General features: G+C 38.7%; 3 protein-coding genes across 9 annotated transcripts; 2 read left to right on the top strand and 1 right to left on the bottom strand.

The window, feature by feature from the left end:
* Window positions 1-54: 54 nt before the first annotated feature.
* On the bottom strand, window positions 55-1,923 carry amn (amnion associated transmembrane protein). 2 transcript variants are annotated; one of them, XM_010905618.3, is made up of 2 exons: window positions 1,766-1,848; window positions 55-1,680 (listed from the first exon to the last, which is right to left on the bottom strand). In XM_010905618.3, exon 2 carries the CDS (start codon window positions 1,675-1,677, stop codon window positions 451-453), a length of 1,227 nt encoding a protein of 408 aa, XP_010903920.2. In that variant the 5' UTR covers window positions 1,678-1,680; window positions 1,766-1,848; the 3' UTR covers window positions 55-450. The 2 variants fall into 2 exon arrangements, with proteins under 2 accessions (XP_010903920.2, XP_019906388.2); XM_020050829.3 differs by having other exon boundaries at window positions 55-1,923.
* Window positions 1,924-2,620: 697 nt separating this feature from the next.
* On the top strand, window positions 2,621-6,795 carry zgc:112148 (DUF846 domain-containing protein). 3 transcript variants are annotated; one of them, XM_020050839.2, is made up of 7 exons: window positions 2,621-2,730; window positions 3,054-3,133; window positions 3,276-3,420; window positions 5,320-5,409; window positions 5,632-5,709; window positions 5,899-6,027; window positions 6,189-6,795. In XM_020050839.2, the coding sequence occupies exons 1-7, from the start codon at window positions 2,719-2,721 to the stop codon at window positions 6,213-6,215; spliced, it is 561 nt and encodes a 186-aa protein (XP_019906398.1). In that variant the 5' UTR covers window positions 2,621-2,718; the 3' UTR covers window positions 6,216-6,795. The 3 variants fall into 3 exon arrangements, with proteins under 3 accessions (XP_019906398.1, XP_019906397.1, XP_019906396.1); XM_020050838.2 differs by having other exon boundaries at window positions 5,632-5,785; XM_020050837.2 differs by having other exon boundaries at window positions 2,622-2,730; window positions 5,632-5,757.
* Window positions 6,796-6,893: 98 nt separating this feature from the next.
* LOC105031290 (exocyst complex component 7) lies at window positions 6,894-21,571 on the top strand. 4 transcript variants are annotated; one of them, XM_020050820.2, is made up of 19 exons: window positions 6,894-7,004; window positions 7,632-7,697; window positions 7,846-8,030; window positions 8,503-8,608; window positions 8,996-9,203; window positions 9,726-10,283; window positions 11,906-12,055; window positions 12,276-12,418; window positions 12,667-12,819; window positions 13,040-13,135; window positions 13,503-13,562; window positions 14,116-14,248; window positions 14,366-14,458; window positions 16,792-16,912; window positions 17,277-17,372; window positions 17,630-17,684; window positions 18,084-18,125; window positions 19,199-19,332; window positions 20,556-21,571. In XM_020050820.2, the coding sequence occupies exons 1-19, from the start codon at window positions 6,951-6,953 to the stop codon at window positions 20,656-20,658; spliced, it is 2,556 nt and encodes an 851-aa protein (XP_019906379.2). In that variant the 5' UTR covers window positions 6,894-6,950; the 3' UTR covers window positions 20,659-21,571. The 4 variants fall into 4 exon arrangements, 3 of the variants coding, with proteins under 3 accessions (XP_019906379.2, XP_010903929.2, XP_019906380.2); XM_010905627.3 differs by having other exon boundaries at window positions 13,034-13,135; XR_002197381.2 differs by lacking the exons at window positions 18,084-18,125; window positions 19,199-19,332; window positions 20,556-21,571 and having other exon boundaries at window positions 13,034-13,135; window positions 17,231-17,372.
* The last annotated feature ends 785 nt before the right edge of the window (window positions 21,572-22,356 follow it).

Here is a 22,356-nt window from a genome sequence, read left to right as displayed (position 1 = left end):
CATTCCAAAACATTAAGAAATTATTCTCAGAAGAATGTACAAACAAAAGCTTGACAGCCAGATACCATGACACATGCTGGCTTCACTAGCTTGTTGGAAATAGGAAACTGATTGAAATGGTTAGGCTGACATTTTTGTGTTAAAATGCTTTTGAAGTAGAAACAATTCTTCAACTGAGTAGGTCTAAGCTAGCTTTACATGTTTGCTAACATTTCTATTGCGGTTAGTTAATTAGCTTGCTTAACATTACCATTGGTTAGACTAGCTACATTATCCTTACTGATGTATATAATATTCAAAAACAAATTGTCATCATCTTCTGGGTAAAAAGGTGAGCGGTAAAGCATTCAGAGTTTCATCATGTACTTTTGACTTGGAGGGTTATATAAAGGAACATTTCCATTGGGACCTGGTAACTTCTGACAAAACTGATACTATGTGGTTTAAGTCTCAGACTGTGAAATCTACTGAGGTCTCATTTTCATCAAACGCGGGGTTGGTAAAATACACACCTGAAGATTTCAGAGCAATGGAGTTCATGGCTTCACTCCCATAGATCCCTGGTACTTCCGGCATTACAACTGGTTGATCAAATATAGGGTTTTCAAAGCCGTGGTCTGTAAACTCACCAATCTCCTGCTTGCTTTGCCTCAGGCTGCTTAGAGAAGGAACAGAAATGGTGGGCATCGTCGGGATTTTCACAATGCCTCTACGGTAGAGGACAGCCAGGACGAGGATTCCAGCGACCAATACTATGACTCCTATCACTGCACCCACGACCACTCCTGCGTTTCCCTTCCCACCGTCACCGCTGCTGGCCCCGGAGGAGGCCTGAAATTCAGCCCCGGATATGCCCAGGTTCGAGCCTTGGTCTTGGACGTCATTGAGTATGTCACGAGCCAGGGCCTCTGCCAGCTCACCGGACTCACCATCCAGAAGCACGATCTGGATCACAGCGACGGATGCACGTGGAATCACCCCGAGGAACAACTGGGATTTGAGCACCTTGGACATGCCCAGGTGGATGGACCGATAGGAGGCCAGACTAAGGAAGAGATGCTGCAGTCTGTTCCGATAAGACTCCAGGTTGAAGCCCAACGTATACTGGACGGTGACGATGGCGCCGCACACATCGCAGCAGTGTCCAGTGGGGTACAGCGGCTTCTTACAGCTCATAGGAGCGCATTTGACTTTGCTGCAGATCCTGTCGTGATTCACAGAGTTCCCACAGTTGCAGCCTGAGGCGTCTTCACAGGTTGCAGCCCCAACACTGGGGGCAGAAGAGCCGTGAAACTGCATCTGGCCTGAATGCGACCCCAGGTACTGGCTGAACTCAGAGCTGCGGCTGAACTTCTTGCTGAGCACAGTAACACTCTGGACGGGGACGATCAGCTTGTTGGAGGTGGTGTCCACGCGGAAAGTGGTGCCATCGCGGAACACTACATCGTCGTTCTGGCAGGGAACGCTCTCTTCATGAACCGAGAACAGAAAGCGACCTTTCTCCAAGTCGTCTAAAGAAGCGGCCGCCTTCCACAGTTCAGGGTCAAACCACTGCAGAGACTCAGCATCTTTAAACTGGGTGGTGACGCCCGCTCCGCAACCAGGTTCACCGCCGCTATTGACGGTGAAGCCTCCCCCTGAGGGCAGGATGAACTCCCCATTCACCGGTAACCACATTTCCTGGATAGAGTGAACTGTCTTAACATACACTGAAATGTTCCTCTGGGCCAAGAACTTCACTATGTCATTACCGCAAGGCACTGACCCTTTGTCCCAGTTGGTCTTGTTTCCGTAGTTAGTGTCCGGGATCCACTGCTTGTACAGGGCGTCAGCTGCCCCGGACAGACTGAAGAGAAGAAATATGACAGGTGTTCTTGACATCCTGAATGCTTGTGACTGAAGTGGAGGGACTTCAGGGTAAATTGTTTTTGACAGTGTGATTGTCACATGAGAGACTGCGTGCTCAGGTTCCCAGGTTAGTTAAAGGTTAATGACATTTGTTAAACAGTTATTTTTACAGCTTGGTCATCTGCTTGGTCAAAGAGTGACTGCTGCCTTAGCAGCAATACGGTAATGCTTACAAAATAAAGAGTTTGGATTATGTCCATGAAAAAAAAGCGATTTGATTTATGTAATGGAGAAATAATGATATGTAAAATAACAATAAAAGAACATTTGTACATGTGAAAAAGTTTTCCCATGTGCTACTCGGTGAACAGTTGATCAACAGTTTGGTGTAGGTTATATTAAAATGTGTAATTTAGCAGACTTATTCAGGGCGACTTACAGTGCCTTCATCATAAGACTCTATTTTTTCCCCATATGAATAGATTGCAAAACTGTCGATAATTTTCTTGATCTTGAATATGCCCTCCACCGGGATGGGCGATGAGGGGCATATTTCTAAGTGTTATATAACAGAGACAGTGGGGAAGGAGAGAATGAGCAAGATTCAAACCCATTGTGAAAGGAACTTTTGAATATCTCGACTCAACTGGACATGGTGGGTATGCAATTAAACCATCCAAAATGATTCACATATCAGCTTCGCATTTATATGACGTTGTTTTCAAAATTCAATTTCCAATCATATTAGGTTGCTACTGGTTGTAATCAGGCAAATACGTTTACTACCTCTGCGGGGTCCTTCACGCAACCCGTTTTTGTTTACCTACACGTCACCAGGAAGAGGGCAGTGAGTTCCAACAGGTGTTTAAGATGATGAGACTGGTGAGATCTCTTTCTGTTTTACAACATTTATTAATTTTCCGCTAGGCTAGCTTTAACCGAATTAATTAGATGGCATATTACACAGGTAAATCCAGTGCGATCTAGCTAGCGTCTTTAGTACTGTAGCTAGTATATGGACCTTGTACTGCCTGTAGTACTGTAGCTAACGAGCCACATAGGTGTGCACAAATGCCTTGCAATAGGTGCACGTCGTAGTAAAACGTTTTAAACCGTAACATCTGAAAACAAGAGTTTCTTATTAAACACATTCAAGTTGTCAAATTTCTGTTTGACGTTTTTCTTTCCCTCTTTACCTTTCAAAGGATTCACAGGAGGCGGATACTCCACTCTTTGGTGACGACGACGATGATGCCACCGCCTTAAAGAGGAAATCAAAAATCAAGTATATTTTGGAAGTTGATTCACTATGGATTAGGAGTTAAAAATTAAGTTAATTTCATTCTGTGTCAGCGATTGTGATTAAAGAACAAGATGTTGTTATGCTGAATATGTGCTTAAAAACTACTGTACTGCTCTTGTCTTAGGCATCCCCTGGCAACGTTCTTTCATCTTTTCTTCCGCACCACTGCCATCATTGTATACCTACTGTGTGAAATCCTGAGCAGTAGTTTCATCTTCTATATGGTCACCATCATCCTCCTCCTTTCATGTGACTTCTGGACAGTTAAGGTGAATGGATTTCTGTGGTGATATGTGGTCTGGCACATTAAAGACATAATAGACATAGATTTTCATACTATTTTTTTTTTTATGTAACTGTAATTCTGTCTAAGGGCATTCTCCCTCCCAGAAAAATCTACACCTTTAGCTCAATCTGTGTCTGTAAGACAATATAATGGAATCGTTTAGGGAATCATGTTATCATCAGAATCACTGTGAAATATTTTTTTATATAGCAAAAACATTAAAAGCCAAAAAATAAAGAGGTGTGGGAGCTGCATGTTAGATGGTCTGGTTAACTGTCTTGCTTAAGGACAAAACAATTGTTGTTGCTTTGCTGGGTCATTGATTCACTTCTGCAACCTGATGCTCACATCTGCTGGTCAGACCCATCTTTGATTATACGTGCCTTTAGTTACACTACTGTTCTAAAGTTTGGGAAGAAAAGCAAATTTTCTTTCCATTAAAATAACATGAAATTGATCAGAAAAACAGTGTAGACATTGTTAATGTTGTAAATTACTAATGTAGCTGGAAACGACTGATTTCGAATGGAAAATCTGTCGTTTACAGTGTACAGAGGTCCATCATCAGCTGAAACTCATCAGTCTGTTCCTGTTCTGAGAAATGAAGGCTATTCAATGTTAGAAATTGTGAAGAAACTGAAGATCTTGTACAACGTTGTGTGCTACCTTCACAGCACATCGCAAACTGGCTCTAACCAAAACAGAAAGAGTGGGAGGGCCCACTATTTTGAGAACTGACTCACAGGTCCTCAACTGGCAGCTTCATAAAATAGTACCCACAAAACACCAGTCGCAATGTCAACAGTGAAGAGGAGACTCCAGGATGCTGGCCTTTTAGGCAAAGAGAGTTGCAAAGAAAAAGCTATATCTCAGACTGGCCAATAAAAAGAAAAGATTGAAATGGGCAAAAGAACATGGACACTGGACGAAGGAAAATTGTAAAATGTGGTATGGACAGACAAATCTAAGTTTTAAGTGTTAAAATCACAAAGAACATTTGTGAGATGCAGACCATGAAAAGATGCTGGTGGAGTGCTTGACACCAACTGTCAAGCATGGTCAGGGCAATGTCTTTTTCTGGGGGTGCTTTGGGGTTTGTGATGTGCGATATTTGTACAGAGTAAAAGGGATATTGAAGAAGGAAGGCGATCACTCCATATTGCAATGCCATGCCATACCCTGTGAATGGCACTTGATTGGAGACAATTTCCTCCTACAACAGGACAATGACCAAAAACACAGCTCCAAACTATGCAATAACTATTTAGGGAAGAAGCAGACAGCTGGTTTTCTGTCTTTAATGGAGTGACCAGCAGTGTCACCGGATCTCAACCTTGTTGAACTGTTGTGGGAGCAGCTTATGGTATGTAAGAAGTGCCCATCCAACCACTCCAACTTGTGGGAGGTGCTTCAGGAAGCATTGGGTGAAATCGCTTAAGGTTACCTCAAAAAATGTACAACTAGAATGCCAAAGGTCTGCAAGGGTGTAATTGCTGCAAATGGAAAGCAAAATTGGATGGACAACATTTATTATTTCAATTAACATCCTTATTTCTAACCTTGGCATTGACAAAATTCCCTATTCATTTTGCTATATTTCCTATTCAAACTCATTTAATGTATGTTTTCATGGAAAACAAGGACATTTCTAAGCGACCCCAAACATTTGAACAATAGTGTATTTTGCCTCTTTACTCTTATTGTGACTAGCTGTCACTTGCAAAGTGACAATGGGATTTTATTTCACGTTCTCAATAACCTTTATTTTGCAATACAGTAACTAGCAATGCGTTATCATTAATATGCGATTTTCTTTCTTTTTCTATGGCTGATAGCCTTGCAATTTTAGTATTTGATCAGTAATCAAACTTATTCTTTTTAGAATGTGTCTGGTAGGTTGATGGTGGGCCTCAGATGGTGGAACCAGGTGGACGATGATGGAAAATCGCACTGGGTATTTGAGTCCAGACCGGTAAGACTTCAATAAACTCTAGGGTGTGGTTATAGTTGTGTAGTAGTACCTGTGTATTATTTGATGAAAAACTGAAAAAATAAAAATAAATACTACAGTATGTGCAGGGAAACTTGGAAACCTGACCTAAAATGTTATTGAACCAAAAATAGAATTTTATATGGCAAAACTCAACAAGACTTAGGTGTAATCGACAAATACAATTATCTCCATTCTCTGTAGGCAACGAGTAAGAAAGTTGCGACCAACTCTGAATCACGGATATTCTGGCTTGGTCTGGTTGTGTGTCCAGTCCTCTGGGTAATCTTCGTGTTCAGTACTCTCTTCTCCTTCAATTTTAAGTGGCTGGTGGGTCCAATGCCTTTCCTCCCTCCATGTAAATGTAGATATTTTGTTAAATAAATATATTTTACAATTTATTTTTGGGGGGTTCCTCATGAAACGTAAATATTGAAAACACACTAAATTTTTTATCATGTCCAATTGCAGGGGGTGGTGATCATGGGTGTGGCTTTACAGTGGGCAAACCTGTATGGATATGTGAGATGCAAAGTAGGCGGGAAGACCGACTTGAGGAGGTTGGCAACCGACTACCTTGGAAGCCAATTCTTTAAACGGGTATGTACCAGGACTTATTACAAACAGAATATTTTAGCTCATGGGGGCTTATTTGGATAAACACTGTTGTTGCATTCCTTATTGGAAGTTTTGTTGCCACATCGGTCAGTGATATGATATATTTCATCCATCATTAATCTTATGTTTTCTTCTTTTCATAGGCAATGGCCAAACAGCAGGGACCATAGAGGTGGATTTGCAGAGATTGCTGTTAATATTTGAGCTTATCAAGAGTATATTGCCTTGCTTTAACTAAGTGGCATGGGCAAGGTTATAACTTCTAATTCCTGTTGAGCAGGTGGAAGACATCTCTCTATTCTGAGGGGACAGGGTTAAATTCTTACTGAATCATACACATTGTTTACTTTCAGTATGTTCCAAAAACACTACTGTTTCTTTTTATTGTTGTTTTCATTTATTTTCCAGCTAATTAATCAACTACAGCCATGTTGACAGCCTCTGATTGTAATATAAGACGTGTATATACTGGATTTTCATCAACTGAAAATAGTGTGTCAAGATGATTGTTTGAATGAATGACTAATTGCACATTTGGTTAGTTGGTCCAGCAGTCTAAACCCAAATTTCATACTCTGGAAGACCTGTACTGCAGTTTGGGTTCGACTGAAGCCCTCGGCACATTCAGTAAAAATAAAAAAATAAAATCCTATTAAAAAAAGCTAAAAAAAAAATGCCTGAAATTTACATTTTAAAAAGATTACAAAACTTACAGTAAATCTCAGTGTACCTGGGCAAAACCAGTTGAATCAGTTATACCTCGTCTTACTGAATCCTTTCTTCAGCAGCGCTCCTCAGGCTCTAGACATTATGTCGGTCAACTGTCTTAAAAATGCCTGACCGTCATTGAAACCAAATAGTAAAATAAGGCAAACATAGTTAGCTTAAAGGCAAGTCTTAACGATATGACTGAAATTATATCAACTTGGAGAGAGAAGCTTGAGGAGAACGTCAAACGGGTAATCCTTTAACGTTAGCTATGCTAGCTGTACTGTAAGGTGAACGTTCTTTTCCCAATGATTAGCTTTCACGCTAGATTCATGCTATTATTAACACGTCAGGGGATTTGTCACATTTAAGAAACAATATGGCTAGGTAATACTTCACTGTCCTGTTATATCTCATTGCTGGCAACAGTTACTGTGATTTAGTATTTTATAATATCTGATGTTTAGTTTGTCAGGCTGATCGAATTTAACGATTTTACAACTCAAATAAATTCCATGAAGTTAAAATTAAATAAAAAGTAATTTAACATGCATACATTTCTATAAAAAAGTCGGCGGTGGACTACTTGACTGGTAGTATATATGTTAATAGCAAAACATACCGATTTCCAGTGCATCTAAATAATTAGCTTGAGACGATTTTGTTCTTTAACCTCCAGAAACGGCACATACTAGGGGTGGCCCAGGGGTCTTGCTAGCTAGCTGCTTTAGTTTAGCTAGCCTGTTTTTACTGTTTGTATTGATTGCCATTGAGAAATCGAGCTGGATCTTTCCATGGAGATACATTAATATAATGTTGGCTGTTGAACGAGTTAGCAAAGTTAAAGCAAAAAGCTACTGTTTATTTTTTTTGTCAAGGATCAAGATCTGCTGACATTAGTAAGTGTCAGCCTCAGAAAAAGTGATGAGCTGACTAAAGGCATGGTAAGCGATATATGGAAGCAAATATATAAAATTTGAGACGTTTTTGATAGCAGAACTTCAAACATATGGGTGAAGTACAGAACCCAAAACAAAAAATGTATACCTAAACTTGATGGGAGATAGAAGGGCTAAAGTTTTGGTGTCACAGGTGTCCATACTCTCAGCATTTGAGGGTTGCCTGCAGTACCTGGAGAACACGGTCATTCCCATGCACGACAACACGCTCAAACTACTGCAGCTGAATGGGACAGTGAATACAACATTATTCTACTTGGATGATGCTATCAGCCACTGTCAGGCCGTTCGAGACACTGACAAGGTCATCCTTCAGGGGTGAGACTGTAGGGGGAACAAAAGCCCCATGTTTGTCTTAACCGTATTTGCCGTAATTAGACAAGTTTGCCTGCCTTAGCCCATAGCCTACTTAGTTGCTGGGCTTGTATTGGAAGTATGATGTGAGAAAACTAATCCAAACCAGCAGTTTGTTTTTGCAACCCTTTGTGAAAAGAGTGATAGTGTTCCATCCTTTTTATTGATTTTATCAGTTAAGTCTTGACTTGGGGGCAATTAGGAATTCAAGAACTGATATTTTCACCTTGCTGGCATGGGGATCTAGCAAACTTTGTTACTGGTCTAATTCTACAATGGCTACCTGCAACCCCTCTACTATCCTCCATTAGTTGGGTGGATAGGTTAATTGTATGGCCTGGACAGAGAGGAGTAAGTGAAGACCTATTACCTGACTTTCATTAACATATTTTCAAATTAAATGACATCTTTTTCTGTGTGTATATGGTTTGCGAAGGCCTGCAGAACAACTGTCTGACTATCTGGCCTGTCTTCACCGACTCAAGAAAGCAGAGGAGTACTTTATACAGGAAGACCCGGATGGCCCTGAGCTGAACATGCTTGTAACACTGTCTTAATTGTTTCTGTTACCGTCTGTCCTTCACTCAGGTTTAAGTTGAGTAAAAGCTGTCTTTATGGTGCTATGGATATGATCAAACTTAAAAAAGAGTGATAATTTGTTTATTAGTCAAATTATTACTTATTTTACATCTAAAAACAACAATAACCCATTAGCCTATCCTGTAAAGATTACATTTTTGTATCTGAACATACTGTATATTTGGATAGATTAAATATGTAGTTAAATATAGATCCAACCCAGGATCTATATTCTGTTTCTAAACAGTTTCTTCAAAGATTTTCAACTAAGAAAAGGTTTGGAATTGGAATCTGGTGACCTTCTGAACTGACAGGAATTTACTCTGACACTGCTGTTAATATTGTTGCAGAGAAACCGATTAGTGCGGTGCAAGTCACAGCTGGAGTCCAAGTTCCAAGTGCTTTTAGGGCTCTACAGCAAGCCAGTGCAGACAGTCAGAATCCTTAACATCCTGGCCAAAAATACACCGGAAGGTACTGCAGGCAGTGTTGAGGAGCTAGAGCTCATACCCCAAACTAGGCTACAGGACATCATCTCCATCTCTGCCTGGCTGAATGGTATGCCACTAACTTGTATTAGTAGGAACACTCAAGTCAACATTGACCATGTTTACATTCACACCAGTATTCCAATATCAAGCTGATTCCAGTGTTCTGAGAATGTTTAATTACACATTTTCTGCATCATTCTCTGATGTCAACCGAATAACTGGAAATATATTTTTGTGGCAAAGCGTGTCAACATTTTATTAAAACTTTTATGTTGATTTGATTGTTCAAAGTACATATAGTTGTCACTGGTAAAATCAAGGTTAATTTACTTTTCAATTCCAGTCAATTCAGGAAGCACAAAAAATGTATTTCAAATTCAAATCTTTTGAATGGACTGGAATTGAAATAGATTTGACTTCAAACCTGGTGTGAAGTCCTAGCACAGAATTCAATTGATTAGGTTAGGATTGTGTTCAGTAGGAAACTTAAAATAAACCTTTGTACTAAATTACACTTCACTCTTCTGAAATGAACCCTGGTGTTAAAGGGAGAGTGAAACAAATCTTAATGATCTCTTTGTTAATCCAGGTGAGGATGAAGCAGTGACAACTACAACAAGAGTCTCTGCCAAAATGTTAAAAACACAGTCACTGGAAAGAAACCCTAGGCATGACCATCTCTGGAAACTGGGTCCGAGAAGCTTTTTCTATAAGTCCTGCTCAAAAGCGACGTCTCTTAGGAGAAAGCCATCATTCATGAGGAATCCTCCTTCACTACACACAAATGCATCAATGGATTGTCTTGAAAAACGGGAAGGAAGAAGCCTGTTCACAAATAGGTTCAGCGTGAAGTTATTTGGTAGATTCAAAGCGCAGTGTTTGGATAGAAAGCCATCACTAGAAAGCAATCCGTCCCTATACTCTCTTGGAAAACTACAGTTGAGTAGCTCATTCAACACTGTAAATGTCTCAAAGCCATCCAGTGAACCTCAGGATATTCAAGATATAAGGCATACATCTCCAGAGCCCTTGCCATTTCCGTCTAGAGCCTCCACCTCCCATACATTCCCATACCGCAGACCAAAGCAACAAGCTCACACCTCCCATATTCTCCCATACATCCGACCCAAGCCAAGCTCAGTCTTTGGTAAGCAAACTAGGTGACATATTTTTCTATTGTCAGAGGGAGGGGCATTTGTTAGTAATTGCATTTTTTTTATTATCAATAACTGGTGTTTTGGTAAGAACATTAACCATTCCTTCAGACCTTACCAGATGAATTGATGAACTATAATAAGTCTGTGTTCAAACTTCAGACTGGAACAATGTAATTAAAAGTGTATGCAATAATTAATTTTACCTTCTAAATCTCTGTGAAATGTATTTTCTTTTTTTTTCATGTTTTAAAAGTGAAAGTAAGAAGTAAAGTATGAGTCTAAAATATAAAGAGATTTGTTTTGAATGAAGCATCATTTTCATGAATTTCATCGTCCACATGAGGAAGAAATCCCAAGTGTAACATCTTTAAATGTGCAATGGCTTCTGAGCTATTTCAGTTCTCTATTTTCAGTACATTGGCACAAATTATTATTTATTTTTTGCTTTTTCATGATGGGATATTGTGTGTAGATTGATGGCAAATACAATACATGTTATCAGTTATAAATTCAGTCTATGTATATCACAACAACATGTGGAGAATGTGAAGGGATCTGAATAATTTCCCGAAGCCACTGTTCATTAATTAGCTATCAAAAATCTCCTTTCCGAGATCATGTCTACATACGGTGGATACAAAAAGTCTACACACCCCTGTGAAAATGTCAGGTTTTTGTGATGTAAAAGAATGAGACAAAGATAAATCATGTCAGAAATGTTTCCACTTTTAATGTGACCTATAATGTGAACAATTCAATTGAAAAACAAACTGAAATCTTCATGGGGGAAAAATGAAAAATAAAACCTTAAAATAACCTGGTTGCATAAGTGTGCACACCCTCTTATAACTGGGGATGTGGCTGTGTTCAGAATTAACCAATCACATTAAAACCCATGTTAAATAGAAGTAATTACACCCCTGCTATCATTTAAAGTGACTCTGATTAATCACAAATAAAGTTAAGCAGTTCTAGAAGGATTTTCCTGACATTTTCTTAGTTGCATTTTCTTAGAATCTCCCGTATTCTTGATATGAATGGGCCATGCGGTAGGGTGGCAAGACGGAAGCCTTTTATTACAAAGAAAAACATCCAAACCTGGCTGAAGTTTGCAAAAACAATCATCAAGTCCCCCAAAAGCATGTGGGAAAATGTGTTATGGTCTAATGAAACCAAGGTTGAACTTTTTGGCCATAATTACAAAAAGTATGTTTGCTGCAAAAACAACACTGCACATCACCCAAAGAACACCATACCCACAGTGAAGCATTTAAATATTTTATTTTCCTCCCTCAAAGATTTCAGTTTGTTTTTCAATTGAATTGTTCACGTTATAGGTCACATTAAAGGTGGAGAAAGTTCTGACATGATTTATCTTTGTCTCATTCTTTTACATCACAAGAACCTGGTATTTTAACAGGGGTGTGTAGAGTTTTTATATCCACTGTAGCATTTTAAAAGCTATATAACTTCACAAGCTGCGTTGTTTGTCTTTGCATTTAGTCTTCTCTTTGCTTGTGATAGTTTGGAGTTATGGGTTATGTGGATTGTATCATTTTCTTCCTCTGCCTATGGCCCTTTAGTGATCCATCATACTGTTATTGCTTTACAGACATCAAAGCCCACTATGCTGAGGTGCGATCCCAAATGTTGGACTACTCCATGAAGGGTTTGAAAGACCACAAGAATCCCAGGAAACTTCCAGGCTCAGTGGCACAGAGCAAGCACATGAATTCTCCTTCCAGCAAGCACACGAAAATAGGTCCAGTTAAAGCATCACATTCACAAAAAATTAAGAGACCACTGCACTGCACAGAGCTGTATATTAAGATTTTAATAATTTATAACATGAGACTTACTGGTTAAGTAAAGGTTAAACGTACTCAAACATCAATTCGATGTACTTAATTCACTTTAGAAATGTAATGTAGTGGTTGTATTCTTCATGGTGTTTACCATTTGACTGTGGTCTTCTGTCACAGGGAGTGACAGGATGTTAGAAGTTGACATTGGGACCTACCTCCTCTGCATCACAGGCTTTTTGTGCCTAGCCAAGAGTGAACATACCATGGTGTCAAAGGTTTTCCCTCTGAACTATGACAGAACTTTTGAAAAGCTTATCCAGGTAAGAAGGGCATGAAAGTAAAGTGCAATCAATATAAACAAAATGATCAGTGGGTAAATGTGCTTTTGTCTAGGATATGGCTTCACGGTGACATATTGAACACATAACAGAATGCAGGGTGCATCCCATAATGAAGATTAATACAATGCAGCAGCTATATATACTTCATATTTTCATATAGTAGCTTATCATTACATACACCTTAGTGCTTGTGGATTGTTTTGTACTTGTACTTTTTTTTTCTTCAGAAAGTTCTGGACCAGCTAATCCAGAATGGTAAGAACATCCTGGCGTTGGTTACGCGAGCCTGTTCACATCATGACTACTCAGCCATCATTGTTATGTTACCTGTTGTTGACTGTCTCCAAGACTGGGAGAAAGATCTGAAAAAAATTATGAAGGTATTTTTTGTGTTTTCTAACCTCTCCTTCACAAAAATGTACTTTAACTCTAACTAGTATTTCTAACTCTAAATTAGAAATACTTAAACCATTGTCACTGTTGTGCTAGCTTTCCCTGGATCAAATATAAGAAACTGGTCCCGAAGTAGGGGTTAGAAATCCTCTGTGCTAAAGTTAATGGAGGGACATGTGTTCTGTGTCTTGATGTTTTGAGTGTCAGGGCACAAGCAGCCCCTTGATCAAAGTCTCCAAACTCGTGACCTCTATAAAGACCCTGGTCGCCAGAGCCCTGGAGGAGTTTGCTGTCTATGTTAAGGTAAGAGATTTAAAAATGTCAAAGGACTCATTTTCAGGAAATTCTAATTCCAAGGACTTTTAAATATACAACACTGTCCAGCAAGGGACCAGCTGACCGGATTGTTTATAACAGTATCATTCAGACAACTGGGTTACTTTTCCCAAAAGCATCATAGCTCTAAGATAATTTTTCATCCAATGGCATCCTTTGTTCTACCACTTTCCGGATACTGCTATAGTACTGTTGGGCAAAGTCTGGCATCTCAGTAGCCAACTATCTTTTTATAAGCTTCATATTTTTAATGCTTTAGGCCACATAATCTGGAAGCTTTTGATAAAAAAAATAAATAGAATACCAAAACATAATTTTCCATTTTCTCTTTCAGAGCAACCTGAACAAGGATACTATGCCCAAGGATGGAACTGTTCATCAATTCAACAGTAATGTAAGAAAATCGTCTTAATTCACCTAAGACTCACTCTCAAAGTTGAAACTACTGCTCGTAGTTGGAACAAAGGAATAGCTCCATGAGCAAAACAAGCATTTGTTTCTTTGTTAAAAATATTTGTTTGTGATACAATAATGTTACTACAATAGCTAACAGGCTAGTTAAAGGAGCTGTTTTTTTTTTTTCTTCTAAAAGTAAAGTACACAACTGTCTTTTAAACTGAGAACGTCTTTGGTTGAAATTGTCTACTAATTTGCTTAAACAAGCAGCTTGTAAATGGCTTGCAGGACTTAGCTTTAAATACATTGCAAATTTTTCTAGAAATTCACTAACCAAGATAAACATTTTGTAATGAGGGATATTGAAATGTTTAGCACCCGATGGTAAATGTTATTTATTTAATAGGTAAATACACACTAACATTATATTTATAAAACATCAAGTCTAATCCGAGGTTGAAGAAAATGAAATGTATAAAATATATTCTCTCTTTTATTACATTTAAACACCTGAATATGTTTAATATCAATTGTTCTCTTACAATCTCCAGACCATTCTGTTCCTGCAACGGTTGCTGGCCTTCCCACGTGCTGTTCAGTTCATCTTGAGTTCCACTGGCGTAAAGACAGGCACAGAAAATATGGAGCTGTCCAATAATGTTCAACATAACCCCCTTATGAAGCGTTAGTCTCTTTGTTCATTTTAATTTTCTCTTTAAGTAACGAGCCAGTTCATAGATGGTTATTCCAAAAATGTAGATTGCATTGTAATTATACACCAGTCCCCTACTCAATCACCAGGTGAAGATGACTCTGAAGAAAAGTCATCAGAGAGCAAACATAGTCTGGAGTCCGAGAAGAGGATCAGAGAAAAAGTACTTAGTCCTTACATTTGTAAGTGTTTTTTTAAATTTATGTTTTCACAATTACAAGATTTAATAATAACACATAAAAAGGTGCGTTATTAGTCTTAGTGGTGAAGGAAAAGAGGTTTGTAGTGCGTTTGGTGCATGTTGAAATGATTCTTTTTGGAAATATTAGGCCATTTTGGAAGGATGAATGATTAAGCTGCACAAAAAATTAAGAATTTCCAGAAACTATTTTTTAATTGTTATAATGATAATCCCAAATGTTTTGCTTAACTTTCCAATGCCTTTCTGATGCGTTGCAATCTTTCCAAACCATTTCTCCTTATGACCAAAATTGCTATTACCTGATTTGACATAGCTATATCTCCATGTGTCGTGAAATGGAGAAGAGAATCAAATAGCTTGACGGTTCATGGTGGCATTTGTAAATACATGAAATACCATGAGTGTCAATTTGACTTTGTGATCCCCACCCTGGGTGTTCATGGTGACTTGTCTATTGATTTGTTTTCATCTGAAATATTAGTGTCCATTACTGGCATGAAGTACTTGTACAGTGGGGAGAACAAGTATTTGATACACTGCCGATTTTGCAGGTTTTCCTACTTACAAAGCATGTAGAGATCTGTATTTTTATCATAGGTACACTTAAACTGTGAGAGACGGAATCTAAAACAAAAATCCAGAAAATCACATTGTATGATTTTTAAGTAATTAATTTGCATTTTATTGCATGACATAAGTATTTGATCACATACCAACCAGTAAGAATTCCGTCTCTCACAGACCTGTTAGTTTTTCTTTAAGAAGCCCTCCTGTTCTCCACTCATTACCTGTATTAACTGCACCTGTTTGAACTTGTTACCTGTATAAAAGACACCTGTCCACACACTCAATCAAACAGACTCCAACCTCTCCACAATGGCCAAGACCAGAAAGCTGTGTAAGGATATCAGGGATTACATTTTAGAACTGCACAATAATGGGATGGGCTACAGGACAATAGGCAAGCAGCTTGGTGAGAAGGCAACAACTGTTGGCGCAATTATTTGAAAATGGAAGAAGTTCAAGATGACGGTCAATCTTCCTTGGTCTGGGGCTCCATGCACAATCTCACCTCATGGGGCATCAATGATCATGAGGAAGGTGAGGGATCAGCCCAGAACTACACAGCAGGACCTGGTCAATGACCTGGTCAATGACCTGGTCAATGACCTGGTCAATGACCTGAAGAGAGCTGGGACCACAGTCTCAAAGAAAACCATTAGTTACACACTACGCCGTCATGGATTAAAATCCTGCAGCGCACGCAAGGTCCCCCTGCTCAAGGCCCGTCTGAAGTTTGCCAGTGACCATCTGGATGATCCAGAGGAGGAATGGAAGAAGGTCATGTGGTCTGATGAGACAAAAATTTAGTGTTTTGGTCTAAACTCCACTTGGCGTGTTTGGAGGAAGAAGAAGGATGAGTACAACCCCAAGAACACCATCTCAACTGTGAAGCATGGAGGTAGAAACATCATTCTTTGGGGATGCTTTTCTGCAAAGGGGACAGGACGACTGCACTGTATTGAGGGGATGATGGATGGGGCCATGTATCAAGAGATCTTGGCCAACAGCCTCCTTCACTCAGTAAGAGCATTGAAGATGGGTCGTGGCTGGGTCTTCCAGCATCACAACGACCCGAAACACACGGCCAGGCCAACTAAGGAGTGGCTCCATAAGAAGCATCTCAGACCTGAACCCAAAAGAAAACCGTATTGCCCAGCGACAGCCCCGAAACCTGAAGGATCTGGAGAAGGTCTGTATGGAGGGGTGGGCCAAAATCCCTGCTGCAGTGTGTGCAAACCTGGTCAAGAACTACAGGAAACGTATGAGCTCTGTAATTGTAAACAAAGGTTTCTGTACCAAATATTAAGTTCTGCTTTTCTGATGTATCAAATACTTATGTCATGCAATAAAATGCAAATTAATTACTTAAAAATCATACCATGTGATTTTCTTGATTTTTGTTTTAGATTCCGTCACTCACAGTTGAAGAGTACCTATGATAAAAATGACAGACCTCTACATGCTTTGTAAGTGGGAAAACCTGCAAAATCAAATACTTGTTCTTCCAACTGTATAAACCGGGTGGTTTAGAAACCAGACGCAGATTGACACCATTGGTTAACATTTTAAAATGTAATAATGTTTTGCCATCATGCCCATTGGAACATTTTATATTGTTGGTTTCATACCTGCAAGAAAATAGAATATTCTTCTACCCCAGAGGATTCATTATGATTCAGTGTCAGCCAGAAGTGTTGTTCCTTGATTGCTGTGTGAATTCCCATTAGGTTTTTGGTATATCTTCTTTAGACAGAGTGCTGGATAATCTCCAGTATTTCCTGCAGACTAAAGCCAAGATGTACGGCGTACACGCACTTGGGGCCATCTTCCTCCTTAACAACTACAACTACATCCTCAAGTCAATGAAGAAGTAGGCACTATGTTGAGTTCAATTACTTTAGTCCACCATTAATGAGAAGGTTCATATGTTTCTTGATCACCTAATGACAGAAACATGGAGGGACCTCCTGTACCTTTCCAGTAGGAAACCTTTTTTTGAAATAATTTGTAAATGTTTTCCATTGTATGGCTGAATGAACACGGCCCAGGTCATGCAATTCCAAATATTTTCCCAAGCAGTCCTAAATTATAAGCACTGCAACATTAGCAATACCTACAATGTTGCCACTAAGTCACTCAGTTAACTCTTTGTATTTTAGATCAGTGTTGTAAGTCAGTTTGTTCACAGCTCACTGGGTTGGCAGAGTAGATATGACAGAGACACCTACCTGCAGGTCATTGCTGTTTGGAGAGGTTGCAACTAGTGGCAGGAATCTGGAGGTAGAGTATGGGGAGCTGATGGAGCTACAGAAGCAGGTGTACCAACACAGGTGAGAGACAACTGGGGGGAGGAAGAATGGAGACATAGAATCAAATGTTATCTCATGTTAATCAGGATTGTTATTTGATGATGAGTCTTGAATTATGAATTCTATTCAATGCCACAACCCCGCTGCTCCTAATTATATTTGCTTTTTGATGTCTGAGTATGTTTAATTCCAGCAGTAAATGAAATGTAGAATCGTATAGTCACATTTTACTGAACACGACTGACCCGTGTGGTGAACGTGTCCTCCGTGTGTTGCAGTTGGTTGAAGGTGACAGAGTGTCTGTCTCTGCCCGTCTGTAAACCTGGTGACAAGGTGAATGTGGATGTTCTGATACTTTATATTTAAGCAACATGGCCATAATCCACAAAACCACATGTACCTTAATACTATTACAAACTGGGGACCAACATAAATGGAACACTCTACAAGCATTTTACATCATTCATTATATGAATAAGGATCCAACATTCTGCACCGTTTGTTGTACTGCAAGCAGCTCCTGGACACCAAGTACAATTCTGTATCTGTGTGTGAATGTTCAGTAACTAAGTAAAGAAAGGGGATTCTGATTAGAAGTACACTCTCCGAAATACTAATGGTAAAATAAATCAGCCAATCAACATCCACCTGGATTGCTGATTTGCTTCCTGTTTTGTTTAGAGCTAATTAAACCTTTCCTTCTCTTTCTATGTCATCATCTACTGGTTGAAGTTAAAAGAAAAAGACTGTCAGCTAATAAAGGGCAAGTTCAAGGTAAGACAAGGAAGGGTTATTTTTTATGGACCCGAAGTATCGTCATCATTGGGAGGGTCTATTTGTCAGAATAAAAATATAATATTGTACAAGAAATAATCCTAAATTCTGAAGGAATATTGTGTCCCCTGTGGACACTGTGGATAATGTCTTCTGTTCCACTGTTCTCCTAGCTGCCCTGAACCCATTTAACTGTGGAATGGTCTATCTTTGCCACAGAAAGCGACACAAAACCGTAGTCTTTTGGTAAAGCATTAATCCTTTCATGCTTTGCTTACTGGTGCCTGTCCATTTATGCTGTTTGCTTGATTTAATAGTGAATGGCCAGTTGGTTAAATTTTATTAATTCCCTTTGGCTGCCATTTTTAAGCTTTTCCTTGCATACATGTAGGTAGAACCGTGCAAGTTATCTCACTTCACTTCCATTTGAGATAGGCATACTTATACAGCGTTAGAGTAAAGAAAAGATCTAACCCTTGCTTCAGTCTTGATATGTCTGATGCTACTCATAAAATAAATATAAAAAGCTGAGAAATATATGGATAAAGCTTGTGCAAAAGGCAAAATATAAATTCTATATTAACAAGTTATCTGATTGTAAGGGGAAGGAGGACAGATTCTGGAAAACCCTAAAAAGCGTTGAAGTGTTTCGTCCACATCGATTGGAAAGCAGTTGTTTAACACTCCATACCTACTGATAATACTGTATGGTGGTGGATGTTTGATGTCATAGTACTGGATTTGGCTTCCACTGTTCCTGATTACAGACATTGCTAAACTTTAAGAAGAGCAACTGGACCCATAAAAGAGTATGGACCCATAAAATTAAGATATTCCCGTGGGTCCCTAGGAAACTGCCCCCTCTAAAGTATACCACAATAATCATCATTAATGATGTCCCTAAAAACTGAATGATTACCATCTCCTAAAACCATTTTTAAACATGCTTTATTTATGAACACAAATTGTTCATAATATTAATTAAACATATTGTAAATAAAACATGCTGCAAATACTTTATCGACATTGCAGTTAATGTTTTTTTTAATGAACTTTGACATTGCATTGACCAGAGCTTCAACGAGGGTCTGGAAAAGCTGTGTAAGATTCAGAAAACCTGGGACATCCCTGACAGAGATCTGCGTCAGACCGTCTGTCAGGCCCAGCGGGAGATGGTGTCCAAGGCCTATACAGCCTTTCTAATGAGGCGAGTCATGGCATATCACACACACAGCTTTTTACTGGAAATTACTGCTGAGTTCCAAATAGACCACTATCTCTTACTCCTTAACCACTTGTACAGATCTGAGAGAATTGGATCTATTTAATGTATGGAAGTCAATCCCTCCCTAGCTTTCCATCTGTAGCTAATGATGTTACCGACAAAACTACCTGTGAGACTAGCCTAGCTAGCCAAACTGTCTAACGTAAACCACTTGCTTGTTATAATGTTGTCTAGCATCGACAAACTTAAACAGTAGCTAGGGTGCTTTGGCGAAATATATTTGTATTTAAATGTGCTTCAATGGTTAGCTTAGTGCTTTTGTTTTATATAAATATAGTTATGACCGGGTTGCTGGCTTACCTAACGCGCTAGCAAGCTTATCACATTATACATTTTGTGACGTTGTCCAACTTCAACAATACTGACAGTTGAACACCTTTGCTAGTTTTAAAATTTCACAATTGTGACTTGCTTATCAATGAACAATCACCTGCAAAAAAGTGAAACGACAAAGGGTAAAAAATTAAAATAGCTCCTGAATTTCCAATGCTGTAAAGTCAAATTAGCTGAATTTCTATGAGTTAATGTTTGTGCAGTATATGCAATATGGCGCTTGAATATTTTGTAAAATTAACTAAATAAAATAAGCATAACATTTATTCACTCAGGTATTGGATAAAGATCTGAAATCATTCAATGACAAAAATATGCAAAATCAGAAATGTGACTAATATTTTTTATACTATTCCCCGGTTGATGGGAGCCGCATCATGACAGAAGAAACAAAACAGGTTTTGGTTTGTGGTGGCCTTGACATCCCTAAACTGTTGGGTTGAATGTGTCTCTAAAAAAGTGAGTTAACAGGGTCAGTGATGATGTCACCAGCACGCTACCGTGTCCTGGAAACAAACAGGTTTTTAATACAGGGTACATGACAGCCAGGAAACTCTGGCATTTGCATTTGGCAGACATGGAGTGAAAATAACACAGAGTGAAAATGTTACCGTGTTGCTGTCCAACCCTCAGATCTGCCAAAGTGGCTAGGAACTAGAGGTTTGGGGAATATTTGGGATCTTTGTCAGATACGATTCATGTTTCAGTCTTTTCAGCACAGTTTGTTTCCCATATGCAAAAATAATTTCATACAAAATTGCAGGACTGGTGACTTTTCTTTATTATAGTAATTTACTTGTACTTGTACACAGATGTCACAATGCTGATTACTCCAAACACCCTGAAAGGTTCCACAAGTACAGCCCAGTGCAGGTGGAGGAGATGATTGAGGGACTATTTGACATCTCAGTATGACTTAGAAAACTTGCTTAGGAGATACTGTAAGGCCTTTACACTACCTTCAAAATGTTTTTCTGTTTATTTCTGTAATGGGAATTCATTGGAGTTTTACAGTATTTATTTCGTTTCATTCCATGTATGCCTGGCCACTTTTAATAAATACATCTTGTTAAAATTTTACTGGAGAATACACATCTACATTCAGCTAAATCTAAACACTGTTTTCTTGATAGCTCTTGAAGAATGGGTGAAGACCCAATTTTAAACAAATAATTTAATCCCAGATTTCTAAATGGTTAATGTTACATGGAGAACCAAAGGAGACATACAAAATGACAGTTGCGTAGAGAATGAGAACAGTGAGATAAATACAGAAACAGATGAGGTCCACCCTGTTTGCAAATTTATATTGTCTTGCTTTTGCCTGGTCTTCTGTATGCATTTTGTCGAGAAACCTCACCACCTTTTGGAGGGGTATATCCTCCAAAAACATTAAGCCATTCTTGGCACAAATAAACACTATAGAGCATTAGAATATATACAAATAAATGTTCAATAAAAATACACATGTATTGTGTTTCATGATTAACATTTATCAATAGGCTTGTATTGTCAGGATCAACGTCTTGTGTGTTTTTTAATATCAAATGTAATCAAATGTTGTTGATGGGAAAGAAAATGTGTTATGTGCATGAGGCAGAATGCTCTTAGTTTTTCCTAATAAGCAATACAGTGATGGCATTGTTGTGGTATTCTTTCTTTCTGGTTTTATGGTCACTATCAATGTTTTCTCCATTTTGGGGGGTAAATGAGCAAATTTCTGGTCTGCTTAGTGGAAATGTAAAAAAAATGATACTTTCAGGAATACTTTAGTATTTTCATTTATAAATTCTTTAGCTTTTTTTGTTCATTAGATTAAAAGTTCACATTAAAGGCTGATGTTCATGATTTTGTACTTGGTCTGTAATACATTGACCCACCACTACAATGCATTCTAATTACCATTAAGAGAATTAAACAAGAAAGGATACCCTTGGCTTATTGACCTATTTCCAGAAAATAATCAAGTTGTTCTTTAAAATACATCACTGCCTCTAAATTTGAACAACCTTGTAAGTACTTTATAGATATGAAGCATTTGTGTAGCATACAAATAGGCTTATACTACTTTAAAATAGGCAGTATTTGACTTAACATTCAATGACAGAGTAAGACATTCTTGGCAGAATAGATTGAATCAGTTCGAAAACGTATTGATATAGTTGGGTAGTCAAAAAGGTATCAGGGATTATCTGTTTATCTGTTAAACTGGCTGTCTTGAAATTTGAAACGATTTTGACATGCAAGTTCCTATTGTTGAATATGCGTAGCAGTCAGGTTTGTTGTTATCTAAATTTGAAGAGGTGAAAAGTTCAGGGGTTAACTACTTTTCCCTTTTGAGCTAATAGCACTGGTTAGTGGATGTTCTGGCACACTGTAGGTTAATGCACACTACTGAGGTAGAGTCTACCTGTTCATGCTGTAGTGGTTTGATCTGCACTGATATGTTTCCAAACGTAGGACATTACCCATTGAGTGACACGTCCTACAAGGAGATGTACATGCCACATGCCACTGCCACACAACCACTGAGCAATAAGGACAACACATACTGCACAATGACTACAACGCTCTTCCAGATTTGCTGCACTTTTGCACAAAGCAGAGATATTT

This window comes from Esox lucius, chromosome 11 (genome assembly GCF_011004845.1).
Source record: "Esox lucius isolate fEsoLuc1 chromosome 11, fEsoLuc1.pri, whole genome shotgun sequence".
NCBI classification, from domain to species: Eukaryota; Metazoa; Chordata; class Actinopteri; order Esociformes; family Esocidae; genus Esox; species Esox lucius.
Note: the sequence above shows the minus strand (reverse complement) of the source record. Positions and strands in the feature narration are given on the sequence as shown.